The 13,031-nt window shown below is 37.8% G+C and overlaps 1 protein-coding gene across 1 annotated transcript in view; it reads left to right on the top strand.

The window, feature by feature from the left end:
- znf385c (zinc finger protein 385C) overlaps positions 1-13,031 on the top strand; it is a 144,969-nt gene that overhangs the window by 36,552 nt on the left and 95,386 nt on the right. Inside the window, exon 2 of the mRNA XM_077558790.1 lies at positions 5,816-6,106. Coding sequence (XP_077414916.1) covers positions 5,818-6,106 — 289 coding nt within the window. The 5' untranslated portion in view covers positions 5,816-5,817. The remainder of the gene's footprint in view (positions 1-5,815; positions 6,107-13,031) is intronic.

A 13,031-nucleotide genomic window follows, 5' to 3' on the forward strand; every position in this document is an offset into this window, starting at 1 on the left:
CATATAAGTAAACTGATTTTCTCGAACGGGAAAAAGGGTCACACCTAAAACTTACTCGCAACTGCCACCTCTGGCCTAAAGTGTAACTGCAGCCTAATGTGTCAAGCTTGTGCACCTGGCGTGCGAGTTCTTGCACTCAAATAAACTTCTTTTTTTTTTTGTTCAGTTTTCTTAGCGTCTTAGCGGGAGTTTGGTCTGTGCTCAGAGCCAGCCTCTTCCTGTTTAGTTTTTTTTCAATTTCCACCCCATTTGTGACGTTACGCTCGCTAACACAACGCTACATGTCCGCAAAGACCAGTATGATGTCACCCGCCACCACTCCACCCCTCCCCACCCACGGACACTCCACACTGAAGGGAAGATACAGGCGTAGTCGCAGTTTAAAAGTCAGGGCTCTTTGTACTCATCTGGATATTGGTGTATGTAGAAAATTCTTTACCATTAACATTTAAATTCCACAATGCACCTTAAATATAAAATACATGTATTTTCCACGGCAGATATTTTTTTTCAGGATAAAGTCTTAATAGTAGAATCAATTTTCGCAAAATAAATAAATACATAAATAAATAAATAAATAAATAAAATAAAAAGTAGTCATATTCGCGAAGAAAGAGAAGTCTTATTATGAATAAAATTGTTTATCCCAAGAATTAAGTTATGAGTATGAGTATAAGAATTAAGTCCCAAAAAATAAATTTAAAAAATCGAGATAATTTTTTAAATAATCATTTGCATTTTTAAACATTAAAAAAATAATAATTATGTGGAAAATAAAGTCACATTTTGTTTTAGATTAAAAGTTGAAATTGTACAAGTACAAAATGACGTTTTTATATAAGTTGTAATATTATAAGAATAAAGTGGCAAATTTTAAGATAAAGTTACTATACTATGAGTAAAAAGTCCTATTTTTTCTAGATAAGTTCAAATATGAGAATAAAGTCATGTATTAGTATTTAAATAGTTAAAAATATGAGAAGTGGCATTTTGTTTTTCTTAAAGAATTGTCATATCATGAGAATAAAGTCAGATTTGTATGATATAAAACGTAATATTACAAGAGTTAGATAAAAAAAAAAGTTGTAATAATACAAGGGGAAGTACTGTTTGAGATGAAAAAAACATTTTCTATACCCCCCAACCCCCCTGAAAAAAAGTCTGAATATTATGAGAGTAAAGTAATATTTTGTTTTTGATACAATTATGTTTTATGTTTTATGTTTTAATTACCGGATGCTTTTTAAAAATTATGTTTTAGGATTAAGAAGTCCTGTTTGTCTTATCGTTTTTCAAGAAAAAAATTGAATAAAGTCATGTTTTCTTAGATAAACAATTGGCACAATAAAAGAATAATGTTGTATTTCATAAGATTGAATATCCTGAAAATTAAGTCGTATTTTATTAGATAAAAAGTTGTGTTTTTTTTATAAAATCCTCTACAAAAATGTATGTGATAAAAGTTCATATTTTTAGCACAAAAAAAAATAAAATACAAAAACGAAGTCCATTTAAAAAAAAGCACTTTTATAACGTTAGCGAGAATTAAAATCATCACCATTAAAGTTTAAATTCTGACAACTTTGGACATCGCCGCCTCTCAATGTTATTTTCACATGCACACAGTTAGCCTCACATTACATTGAGTGTCTATCAAATCAAATGTTAGCCCTAAAGTAGACATAAAATGTAAATTATTACATGTGAAAAGAATGTTTCGGTAGGCGCTACATTTCCTCCATATATTCCGTTCTTTACGTCATTTGAGGCTCCCCCGTAACCGCTGCAATTCTGGGGCATCTGGCCGAGTTGCCCGTCGGGCGTGTGCGTAGGTTTGCGTGGTTGAAGACCACAGAGATGTTCCCCATTCGCTACCAGGGCGCAGCTTTGCAAACAACATCTTGCCTGCTCCCACATTGGCAACGTGAATTCTTCATGGACGCTGCCTGCCCTAATGTCTTTTTCAGCGCGCGCGTGTGTGTGTGTGTGTGTGGTTGTGGTATTTACGTAAATAACTCAGAAATGCACAAGCGGGTGTATTTCAGGGATCTTTTGCTGAGCCAAACTTTCTCATTCATTTATTTGTAGCGACAGCAGCACTATGTGAAACAAACTCTTTCTTATACCTTGTGAGTTGTCTTTGGTCAGACAACCGCCTGCTGGGGCAGATTTAATCTTTAATCTTTAAATTGACATGAAAAAGTGAAAATTTACTTGAATAACAGATTGAGAAAAAGGTCTTTTTTCATATAAGTTGGGGACAAAGATGCAGAATAGTTCTATTTTTTCAAGATAAAAAGTATTTTTTTTCCAGGACTGTAGATTTTTGTAGCAGATAGCAAATAGTAGAAAAAAAGTGAAAATTTACTTGAATAACAGATTGAGAAAAAGGTCTTTTTTTCATATAATTTGGGGACAAAGATGCAGAATAGTTCTATTTTTTCAAGATAAAAAGTATTTTTTTTCCAGGACTGTAGATTTTTGTAGCAGATAGCAAACAGTAGAAAAGTAGATTTTTTTTCACGGTCAAAAAGTCCCATTATTGCAAGGTTAAGTTGTATTTTTCCATTATGAAAAGTAGTCTTTTTTGAGAAAAACATGTCATGCTATTAAGTGACTAAGGTCAGATATTTTAAGAGAAAAAGTCGTAATTTACCAGAACAAGTCACAGTATCCAGAATAGTAGTAAAAATAAAAATACTTTTTTTTTATTAAGGCAAAAAAAGTTCAATTATTTCAACATAAAAATTATGTTTTCTTCTTTTTTTTTTAAGCTCCACATAGAGCTGATTTTGCTTCTGTTGGCAGTTTATTCTATTTATGTACAGCATAACATCTAAATGCTGTCTTACCATGTTTGTTTTGAACTTTAGACTCCACTAATTGACCCGAGTCTGTAGACCTCAGAGCCCTAAGGGGTTTAAATACCATGAGCATTTCTTTAATGTATTCAGGACCTAGACCATCCACTAGTTTTTTGGGATACATACATAGCTTGTCATGCTATTACATAAATAAAATAAAATAAATGATCAAGTCGTGATCCACCAGAATGAGGTTTTATTTATTTATTTTAGAAAAAGTAGTCACAGTATCTCAGATACTTTTAGCAATGTTTCTTTTTTTTTCTTATAAGGAAAAAGATGTAATACTGTATTATGAGGATAGTGGTGTTTTTCATTATCAAAAGTAGTACTTTTTGAGAGAGAAAAAATGTCAGGCTGTGATGTGAATAGAGATAAAAAATTGAAATCTTTTTAGATAAAAAGATATTCCTTCAATATTAAAATTATTATAATGTTATTATATGGTACAATAGTCCATTGTTTTTTGGTGTATAATAATGGTGTTTTTTTTTTACATTTCGAGAATAACTTTTTTTAATAAGAAGTTTTAATATGTGAGTAAAGCCTTTTTTAGAGTAAAATTTTATTTTTGTCAAGAGATAAATAGAATAGAATAGAATAGAATAGAATAGAATAGAATGGAATAGAATAGAATAGAATAGAATAGAATATCTTAATTGTCATTGTACAACAGGTATACAACGAAATTTGGAGAGCTGCTCCAGGAAAAAATCTAGAAAGTCAGACTTTAAAAAAGGAAAAAAGATTTGATCCATTTATCCTGGAAAACAACTCATACGATTATGACTTTATTCTTGTGGTATTTAGTTCCCTCCCCATAATGTTCCTAACACTGCTTTGCAAACAATGAACAGCAACATCTAAAATCTCCCCAGTCACAATTGAAACTGAATTTAGCTCCTCTAATCAGTGTTTTAGTCAATCAGAGGTTGAACTTGGGCCCTGAGTCCCAATACACTCGGGCACTGCGCTCTATTTTTCAAGGATGAAGAGAGGTCACATTAGACCGCACTGAGTCGCATTGAAACTCTCTGTCTCCCCCCTGTGGTGCGTCCCAGGTGCACTGCCACTCCATATTGTCCATCATGTTTGTTTTGCTAGTTGCATGTTTGCCGCTGCTGTCGCCTTGTCAGGAACAGGGGTCAGGTTGCACATGCACAAGCTTGGGGAATTGGACCTATATCAGCTTTTCACACGCAGATTTACTATCACTGTCAAAATAGGATACAGCCATTTCTGGTTCCATTTTATATGAGGCAGTCAACTACAACCTCAAATATACAGCATGTATCCCATATTAATGTCATTTTAGCCCTTTAGGATTAGATAAGTTTATAACTGCACTGCATGGAAAAGAACACGGACATGAAAGACACAAATTCTCTAAGTAGCAATGCATGCCACAGAACATAGTAAAAAAAAAAGAAAAAGAAAACTATTGCTTCATGGTTTGCATGTGAAGTGGTGCTATCTGAAAGACAGTACGAACTATTATTTTTGTGTACTACTAGAAAAAGTCATCATCTTTGAGATAAAAACAAACAAACATGTTTTTCCGCCCCTTAGAACTAATGTTGTAATCTTACAATAAAATGGCGGAGAAGAGCGACAGAAAATGGATGGAAAAATAAAACTATTCTAATAAAATTCAGACTTCTTTTCTCCTTAAAAAAAAGAGAGATTTTCTTAAGGTTCATATAGCGACACACTGTTTTCAGTAGCAAGGCAATCTCACAGAAAACAGTAAAAGATGTGGCTTTTTGCCACATGCTTTGAATGGATCAGCATAGCGTCCTCTAGTGGACAAAGATAGATATAGAGAATAAAAAGCCATGAAGGATTACATTTGTAAATGTGCACCGAGAATAGTCCCATTTTTTTTAATAGAAAATATTACGATGATAAATTAATATTTGTCAAGAACAAAGCAATAATTCTAACTAAGATCTAAATATGATGTTATTAAAGTTGAGATTCAACAAGGAAAACAAATATAATTCTATTCTTGGAAGATGGCAATATTTTTGTTGACTTACATATAATAAAATTCTGACTCTTTTTCTACAAATACACCTCAGTAGCACAACAATTATCGTTTCAGTTGCATGGCATCCTTGCAGAAAACAAAAGGTACAACATTTTGCTGCATGCTTTAAATGGAATAGCATAGCGTCCTCTGGTGGACAAAGATATATATAAAAATAAAAAGCCACAAAGGGTTTAATTACCAAGAATAGTCCAATTAAAAAAGAAAGAAAAATATTACGATTATAAATTTACATTTGTCAAGAATAAAGCAATATTTTCTCCAAATCAAAAGTTGTATTTCATTTTAACTAGGATATAAATATTATTTTATTAAAATTGAGATTCAATAGGAAAAACAAATATATCTTTATTCTTGTAAGATGCCAATATTTTTGTTAACTTATATATATATATATATATATATATATATATATATATATATATATATATATATATATATATATACATATATTATAACATTATGACTCGTTTTCCACAAATACATATTTTGGTACAACATTGTGCTGCATGCTTTGAATGAGGAAAACGTAGTGCCATTTTGTGGATGAAGAGTAGCACTCTTTGTAATCATATGTATACAGGATTGCATTAGTTTGAATTAATTTGTATTTATATTACATTACATTTTTTTTCCCGATAACTTCTTTTGTGAAGAAGTCTTATTTGAGGAAAAAATTATTTTGTTTAAATATTAGATTCATTAATATTAAAGTAATACTGTGAAAGTTGACGTGTTGAAAAAAATACAGCTTTATCTTTAATTTTTTTAAACTCATTTCAGCAGCAAATGGTGGAAAAGATTACAAGGTGTACACTGTTTGGCTGCATGCTTGGAATGGGAAAAAAAGTAGCGCCATCTGGTGTTCTAAGTGCTATTTTTGTTTTTGTCTTTCGCTTAGCTATGAAGCGTCCCTTCAGTCAATCAGCCCTGCCGAGCTCCGAACAGCACCCATCCGATGAGCCCATTGACGCCGAGGGCTGCGGCCAGGTGGAGCTCGTGGACAGGCCGCCGCCATCTTCGCGCACTCACAGGCCCAAGAGGGAACGGAAGCAGCGCAGCTACACCATGTGCGACGTTTGCAACATCCAGCTCAACTCGGCAGCGCAGGCCAGGATCCACTACAACGGCAAGTCGCACCAGAGGAGGCTCAAGCAGAACAGCCAGAGAGGCAAAGTGGCAAACAAAATAGGTGGGCTGTGCAGGGGGCGCCGGGGCTTCAAACAGCGCTTGTGCTTTTTTTTTTTGTGGCAAAATATCATTTTTAAAGCTGAATGTCGAATAGCATGCACGGCTCGTCCAATGGAAGATAAATTGGATTGTGTCTGCCTGAGGCGCACGCACTCTATAGTGAGCGAGTGTGAAGCTAATTACGTGAAGTCTATCTTCACTGGTTGTGTTCCTGCGCGGTGAACATTTTTAATCCGGGAGAAAATTTGGTAGGAATAGTGGATGTGAAGACAGGCTCCAAGGGATGTTTTGAAAATTCATCCGAGACACTTGCTCTTCGTCTCGTAAAGCCTAAAGTCAGACCAAAAAAGTCAGCAAATTTGGTTTATAGTTGCCATTTTTAGCCTTTCCAAAGGTCTTTCAAAGACAACGCAACCTAGTAATTCGGAAGTTGCTTATAGGCTACTAGAAAAATGGATGACATAATTGCGAAGAAGCATGAACTTGCAGCACTGAGAAACTTCCGCTTAGCAACTACAACTTGGCAAGGTATGTTACGCTATTATGAGTAGATCAACTAAAATGGCATGCCCGAAAAGACACAGGAAATCCGCCCTTTTTATTTGAAGCGGCCATTTTTTTCATCAAAGAAATGATTGTTGTAGAGATTTTATCCGATTGTTACCAATTGGAACGACATATACCAGACAGAAGGAAGACAATAAGAAACCTAGCATGCGTGTGGGTGGAGCATGCTGACAAAGTTTAATGACAGTCGTGCACCCCCAGAATGTTTTGAAGTTTCAGGCTATAAGGATATTTTCACTAAGCCACAGGAAATTTGCCAGATGTGTCTATTTGTAGACTCTCATGATTCCAGGCCAGAGAGAAGTCAGCCATTTTGGTTTGAAGCGGCCATGTTAGGGTCAAGTCCAGGGGACTTTCAAAGACGGACTTGATCTAGATTCTATCCGACTACCACCAAATTAGAACCACGTCGTCTCCCAAGATACATGGGCGACTCTAAATTGCCAGACATTTATGAGTATTCATCCTTTATGTTGGCGTCTTGCCACAAACCACACATTCTCTTGTCTTCTGCTGTTAAATATTAAAAGAACGGATTGACGTGGGCTTGTCTCATCCGAGCGTTCCGTCGGGGGCCGTAGTGCTGCAGGTGATGTAAATGTGCATGTGGTGCGATGTAGCCGTGCTGAACTCATGCCGTGTGCAGATTCTCTCTGACACGCAGTCACAATCGCGCAGCCTTATCTCCACTCACCTTCTGCTGACTCCCCCAGGCTGCACGCCGTCCTGCTGTGTCCTCAGCTCCTCTGCCCCTCTGCTTTTATATACGTGTGTGTGTCTGCTTTGGATATTTTTAGAAGTCCTCTGTGGAAAAAGTCAGTAAATAAGTGTTTGTGTCAGCCCACATACTCACAGATGTGTTTATAGATTCATAAATTCCAGCTCAGAAAAAAGGATTTTTCTTTAAAATGTGTGTTTCTTTGAATACGTCGGCGTGTATTGGCTTCCCGCTCTGCCTCACTGAGCTGACAGTAGGTCTGGGCTCTGTTTTTTTTTTAACCCCCCCCCCGTCTTCCTTCTGGCGTAGATGCTGGACATGTGCATAAGCCAGACCAACGAAGGCACGTGCGCGACAAAGCTGTCCATTGTCATTCCACATCCAGCATGTAAAATGCAGTAGTAATTGAACAAAGTCAGTGAAATAAGCAGTGACCCTTTGTAGTAGAGTCCCCCCCCCCCCTTTTATGTGGCTAATCATCAAGAAAGTACAACGCAATGAGCTAAAATCCTTTGCAATTTATCACTACCCAGCTATCTAGAATGGCCGATTCTGATTGGTGTCTCATGGAGTTGGTGTTGTAAGTACGACCCTTGGCATTTGCCAAAAGTAGTTGCCTCCATTGCTTCACCACCTCATTTCATGGGCTGCAATATGAAATTAAAAAAAGAGAGATAAATGAAATTACCTAAAAGGGGAATTGAATTAGGGAAAAGTCTTGCTATGCAATAACGAAGTGATTAAATTGCAGGCGGCAGAAGGTCAGAGTTGACCAAAATGTCACGTTGTCTGAGTCATTTATTAAAGTTTTATTTCTTTATTTTTTTCCTGAGTTTCCCCTCTCAGGCAATATGAACACCGTTTTTTTCCCACTAGATACAACCTTGAAGATTTCTGTTAGCATTTGCTCACATCATTTTTGGAGTTACAAAACCCCTCTTGCACGGCACAACTGAGTTAACCGGAAGACTCCACTCACCACTACTGCTTTATTGGTTAAAGGCAGGTACTAGTTATTGTTAGATTAGGCCTCTTAATGATTAGATAGGGCACATGTGTCAAGATCCGGTCCTTGAGGGCCTGAGTCCTGCATGTTTTGGAGGTTTCTCTACTCCAACGTGATTCCACTACCAGGATAATTATCAGGCTCCTGTAGAGCTTGCTGATGAGTTTAAATATGAATCAGCTGTGTTGAACATGCGAAACCTCTAAAACATGCTGTACTCCGGCCCTCGAGGACCGGACTTTGACACCACTGAGATAGGGTGACTTGAGTTAGGCCATTGTGTCGCTGTGACCTGTCCTGGCTTCCTATCTGCGCTCTTTCACACTTATCTAGTTGAAACCAGTTAAGACCATCAGGTCACACCTTGTCACATGGACTAGGGTGAGCCGTGGGCGGCCAAAACACTATCAGAGTAGAAACCATTTTGGACAGATTAGACCTTCTTCCGCATCCAGCAAAAAAGGCTCTACAGCTGTGACTCGATCTTTCTGGCATCCAGCAAATAGTTCAACTGAGAATATGCAGTCTCCTGGTTGTTATTATTATTAGAGCGAGTAATAAAGATTAAAAAAAAAATGGTGAAAGTTACCGTCAGAACTTTAGTACTCGATCGCACCGGAGTTCCACACATGCCAAGACGATATCATACAGTTGGAATAGACCACTGCTGGTTGCTTATTGAACAAGTATTTTAAGATTCATTTGAGGTTTCAAATGTCAAAAAGAAGCACATGCTAATGTTAGCTTGCCAGTCTTCGCTGTGCTGCAATATGCATTTGTCTTGATGCCCTCAATCTCTTATTAGATAAAATCGCTCACCTTACTGTGTATAAATGTGAGAAATAAATTCAGTTGAGTCTCATTTTGCTCGGTTGCTTGTTAGCACTTTTTAACTGCTGCGTTTATAATGTGATGTATTTTGATATGTTTCCTCACAGTTGGTTGACGTTTGCATATGCGTTGCTGTCACTTATTTTATAAACGAGAACATTTGGTGAGGTTAATTTGTTTTCCTATTTATTTCCTTGTTAGTTAGTAGGATAACACAAACAAATACAGTACATAACGGATTTCCTCTGAACTTTGTGAAGTGTTGGTGCATTTTTCAAGAACAAAACCCTCTACAATTTGGTGGATACAGGTGGGGACAAAGCAATTTATCATTACTTTCCACCAGTTTGAGTCACCAGAATACAAACAGTTAAATCCCTTAGTATGAGAATGAATTTGATAAAAATGAACTAATGCAGGCTGCAACTATCAAATATATATAGATTTTTTTTACAATTGACTATAATGATGATCCCATTAAACCATTATTATGTACATGTTTACTGTAGTATCTGTGACTTTGAGAGTGTATGGCTTTAAAGGAAGGGGCCTAGTCTGGTGAATGACGTGGGCGTCAGCGAATGAGTGTAAAGTTGTTGGCTGTTAACCGAACTGCATATTGAGTGATCGGCCGTCAGAGGTGGCCATAGAAGTTCGTGATTTTTTTTTTTACTTTAAAATTTTTTATTTTTTTAATTCCATTTAAATAAAACAGGGTTAGGGTTAGGGTTAGGGTTAATTTAATTTTATTTTTGTTTTAATTCTGAATTTCTGCTTATTTCATATTGTGCTTTGAAGTAAACATTGCACATGTAAATACAGTTTTCTTTTTTTTAAGTTTGATAACGATGTGTGTTTTTGACCAAATCCATCTGCTTGCTTTGACTCTTATAGAAGTAGGTCATGACTCAATGATTATCTCAAAAGCGGGATCCCATGTTGAGCCCGAATGGGAAACTCAGTTCCAGCGCTGTTCTTACCTTCCTAGTTGTAATTGTAAATGTGTGCACATGAATCAGAGTCAAGCCGTTTAGCAGGACACACAGAGGCCTTTTTTTATTTATGATTAGTGCTGTCAGGAACGTTGCAATAAGACTCCCAATTGGCGTATAAATTGGGCCTGGCACACTTGTTCATATGCCGTGTGGACGGAAGCCTCGGCGAGCAGATGATGACATGATGATGGGAGAGAGGCCCGATTTGACCTAGCAAATAGAACACACACTTGTGTGTGTGTGTAACGTCGTTGGGATCCGCCAAACCAAAAGTGAGAGGGAGGAGGAGAAGGAATTTGCATTTTTTTCACGGTCCTCCATATCTCATTTTCCTCTGATGTGTGCACTTTTTTGGGTGTTTTTTTTTTGCCGTGCGTGTTAGGCGAGCACTCGTCACCATGGCCGCCCGTCTGATGCCATCTCCTCTGCCGCGCCGCTGCTTTAATAAAGCGTGACGGATTGGATTAAAGGCGAGGATTTTCTGCATGAATGCATTTGCGCATCTGTGTTTTATTTTTGTGTCGCCTTGTGCCATTTTCCCATTTTTTTCCCCCCTCCTCGACAACGTGAAATGACTTCTCTCGTACACCCCCGCCCCCATGTCCCTCACCCTGACAACCCTAAAAGCCTTTGAACTCCAGATGGATGCGTAAGATCTATCATTTGATGTTGTTTATTGTGACTAATGGCCATGTCTCAGCTCGTTTAGTGCCCTTTGCATCGTTTTATTATTTTTTTACCATGAAATCAGTTCTTGTTTACACAAAGGAAACGCGTACTGTACCCAATGTGAAGCAAACCTTGATCTTAAAACCAAATTGTGATTTTGACACACCGTTACACCCCTATTGAAAACTCAGTAGGACTACACGTAAACAAAAAAACATGTTGAAGCCGCTGACATCTCTTCAAATGCGACGTGGCTAGCGAGTCCTGCACTTTGCGCCCGACCCACTCGCTTTTCTTCTCCCCTGCTCGGCCCTGCTCGGCCCCGGGGGGTGCCCTCTCCATGACGGCAGGTTCAAACTCTGGGAAAAAGGTCGGCTGGCACGCAAGGCCGGCGCACAGGAGATCCACCGATGCGAGAAACGTGGTGGGAGCGAGCCACGGTGGGGGAAGGGCTCATCGCTGTGCATTTTCATTTTGCCGGGTCGTGTGCTATTGTCTGCAGAAAAGCTCTTGAAAGTGTTTAACGAATTGGATGCTTTGCAAGTTTCCTAAATGTCAACAAATATCAATAACTGGTGAAAATGTTATTCTATCAAGTGGTTAATAGGCTATATCAGCTATTTAATGTCAACATCTAACAAAAAAGTAACAGCCATCATTTTTTGCAATATATATATATATATATATATATATATATATATATATATATATATATATATATACATACTGTGATTGGCTGGCAACCAGTTCAGGGTGTACCCCGCCTACTGCCCAAAGTCAGCTGGGATAGGCTCCAGCGCCTCCCGCGACCCTTGTGAGGAAAAGCGATTAGGAAAATGGATGGATGGATATATATATATATATATATATAAGAATTGGATTAATATTAATTATCACACACGGACATTTTAAAAAGTTGACTTATGAGTGCATTTGAACTTTCTCGCTGAGGGTTCCATCTAGTTTGATCTCAGTTGCTAACCAAAACAGCAGCACTCACTCAGGCATGTGAACAGGCACTCAAATGAATTTGAGTGCTTTTAAAATCTGTATTAATATACCACATTTCCTCAATAATAGCAAACAGTGCTCTGCTTATTCATCATTGTGTCAGCCAATTCTAAACTCAGTTGCTAATCAAAACAGCAGCACCTACCAAGGCATGTCAACAGTCTCAGAAGAAATAATTGATTTAAAACTTAAACCAGTCAAAGGTTTGGATACACTAGAAAGTGTGCCCAAACCTTTGTCTGGTAGTGCATATTAATATACTGTAGTAACTGTAATGTTCTCAGACCATACGCAGACATAAAACGTGAACTGCAGAGCTAATTGGAACTCTCTTGCTAACGCCTGCAACTCTTGAAGCACATAAACAGTCTCAAATGAATTAAAAACAAAACAAAGCAAAGGATATATCTGGTTTATCCTCAGTAGTATAATTATATATCTTTTGTACTTTGTTGCTAACCAAAACAGCAGCACCTACCACAGCACCAGTCTCAAGACACTGCTGCTAGTTGGTGGCAGAGAACGCCACAACATCTGCCCAGCATTCCGCTTCTCACTCACTATTTGAGATACCACCACTGTGTACCTAATTTCTTCAATAATAGACCCCGAGCCCCGATCAGTCGCCGGGTGTGCAATCTACTTAAGAAAAATAAATGCCCCCTTCAAATAGACGCCTCCCTCCCAAAGCGTCTGATGGCAGATATATATAGTATAGAAACTGAAAAGGAACTCACTCAGTCTCAATTCCTCCTTCTTGTCAATCCAAGTGTGGTCGCCTTCAAAAGCCACATGAAAAATTCTCTCATTGGAGGCAGATGAAATGATAAGACCACCCACGGTGCCTGTTCCACAATCCCACACCCCTCACCTCCATCTCGCCTTTGCCTCAATCGTTCTATGTGCACTATGATTGCCCAACTTCAGTGGGGCAAAATTACACCGGAGTGACTTATTACAATCTAGACACAGGGATGCAACATGAAGTGGTTGGAAGGAATAAAAGCATGATGGAGGATCTCAGGCGGAGTCTGCAAGGTGTGATCAACCTTTTTTTTTTCTCACTTCCATACATTCAAGGTTCAATAGCAAGCAGTGGAATATATTTTTATTCCCAAAAAATCAAAGG

This window comes from Vanacampus margaritifer, chromosome 2 (assembly GCF_051991255.1).
Source record: "Vanacampus margaritifer isolate UIUO_Vmar chromosome 2, RoL_Vmar_1.0, whole genome shotgun sequence".
In the NCBI taxonomy this organism is placed as follows: domain Eukaryota; kingdom Metazoa; phylum Chordata; class Actinopteri; order Syngnathiformes; family Syngnathidae; genus Vanacampus; species Vanacampus margaritifer.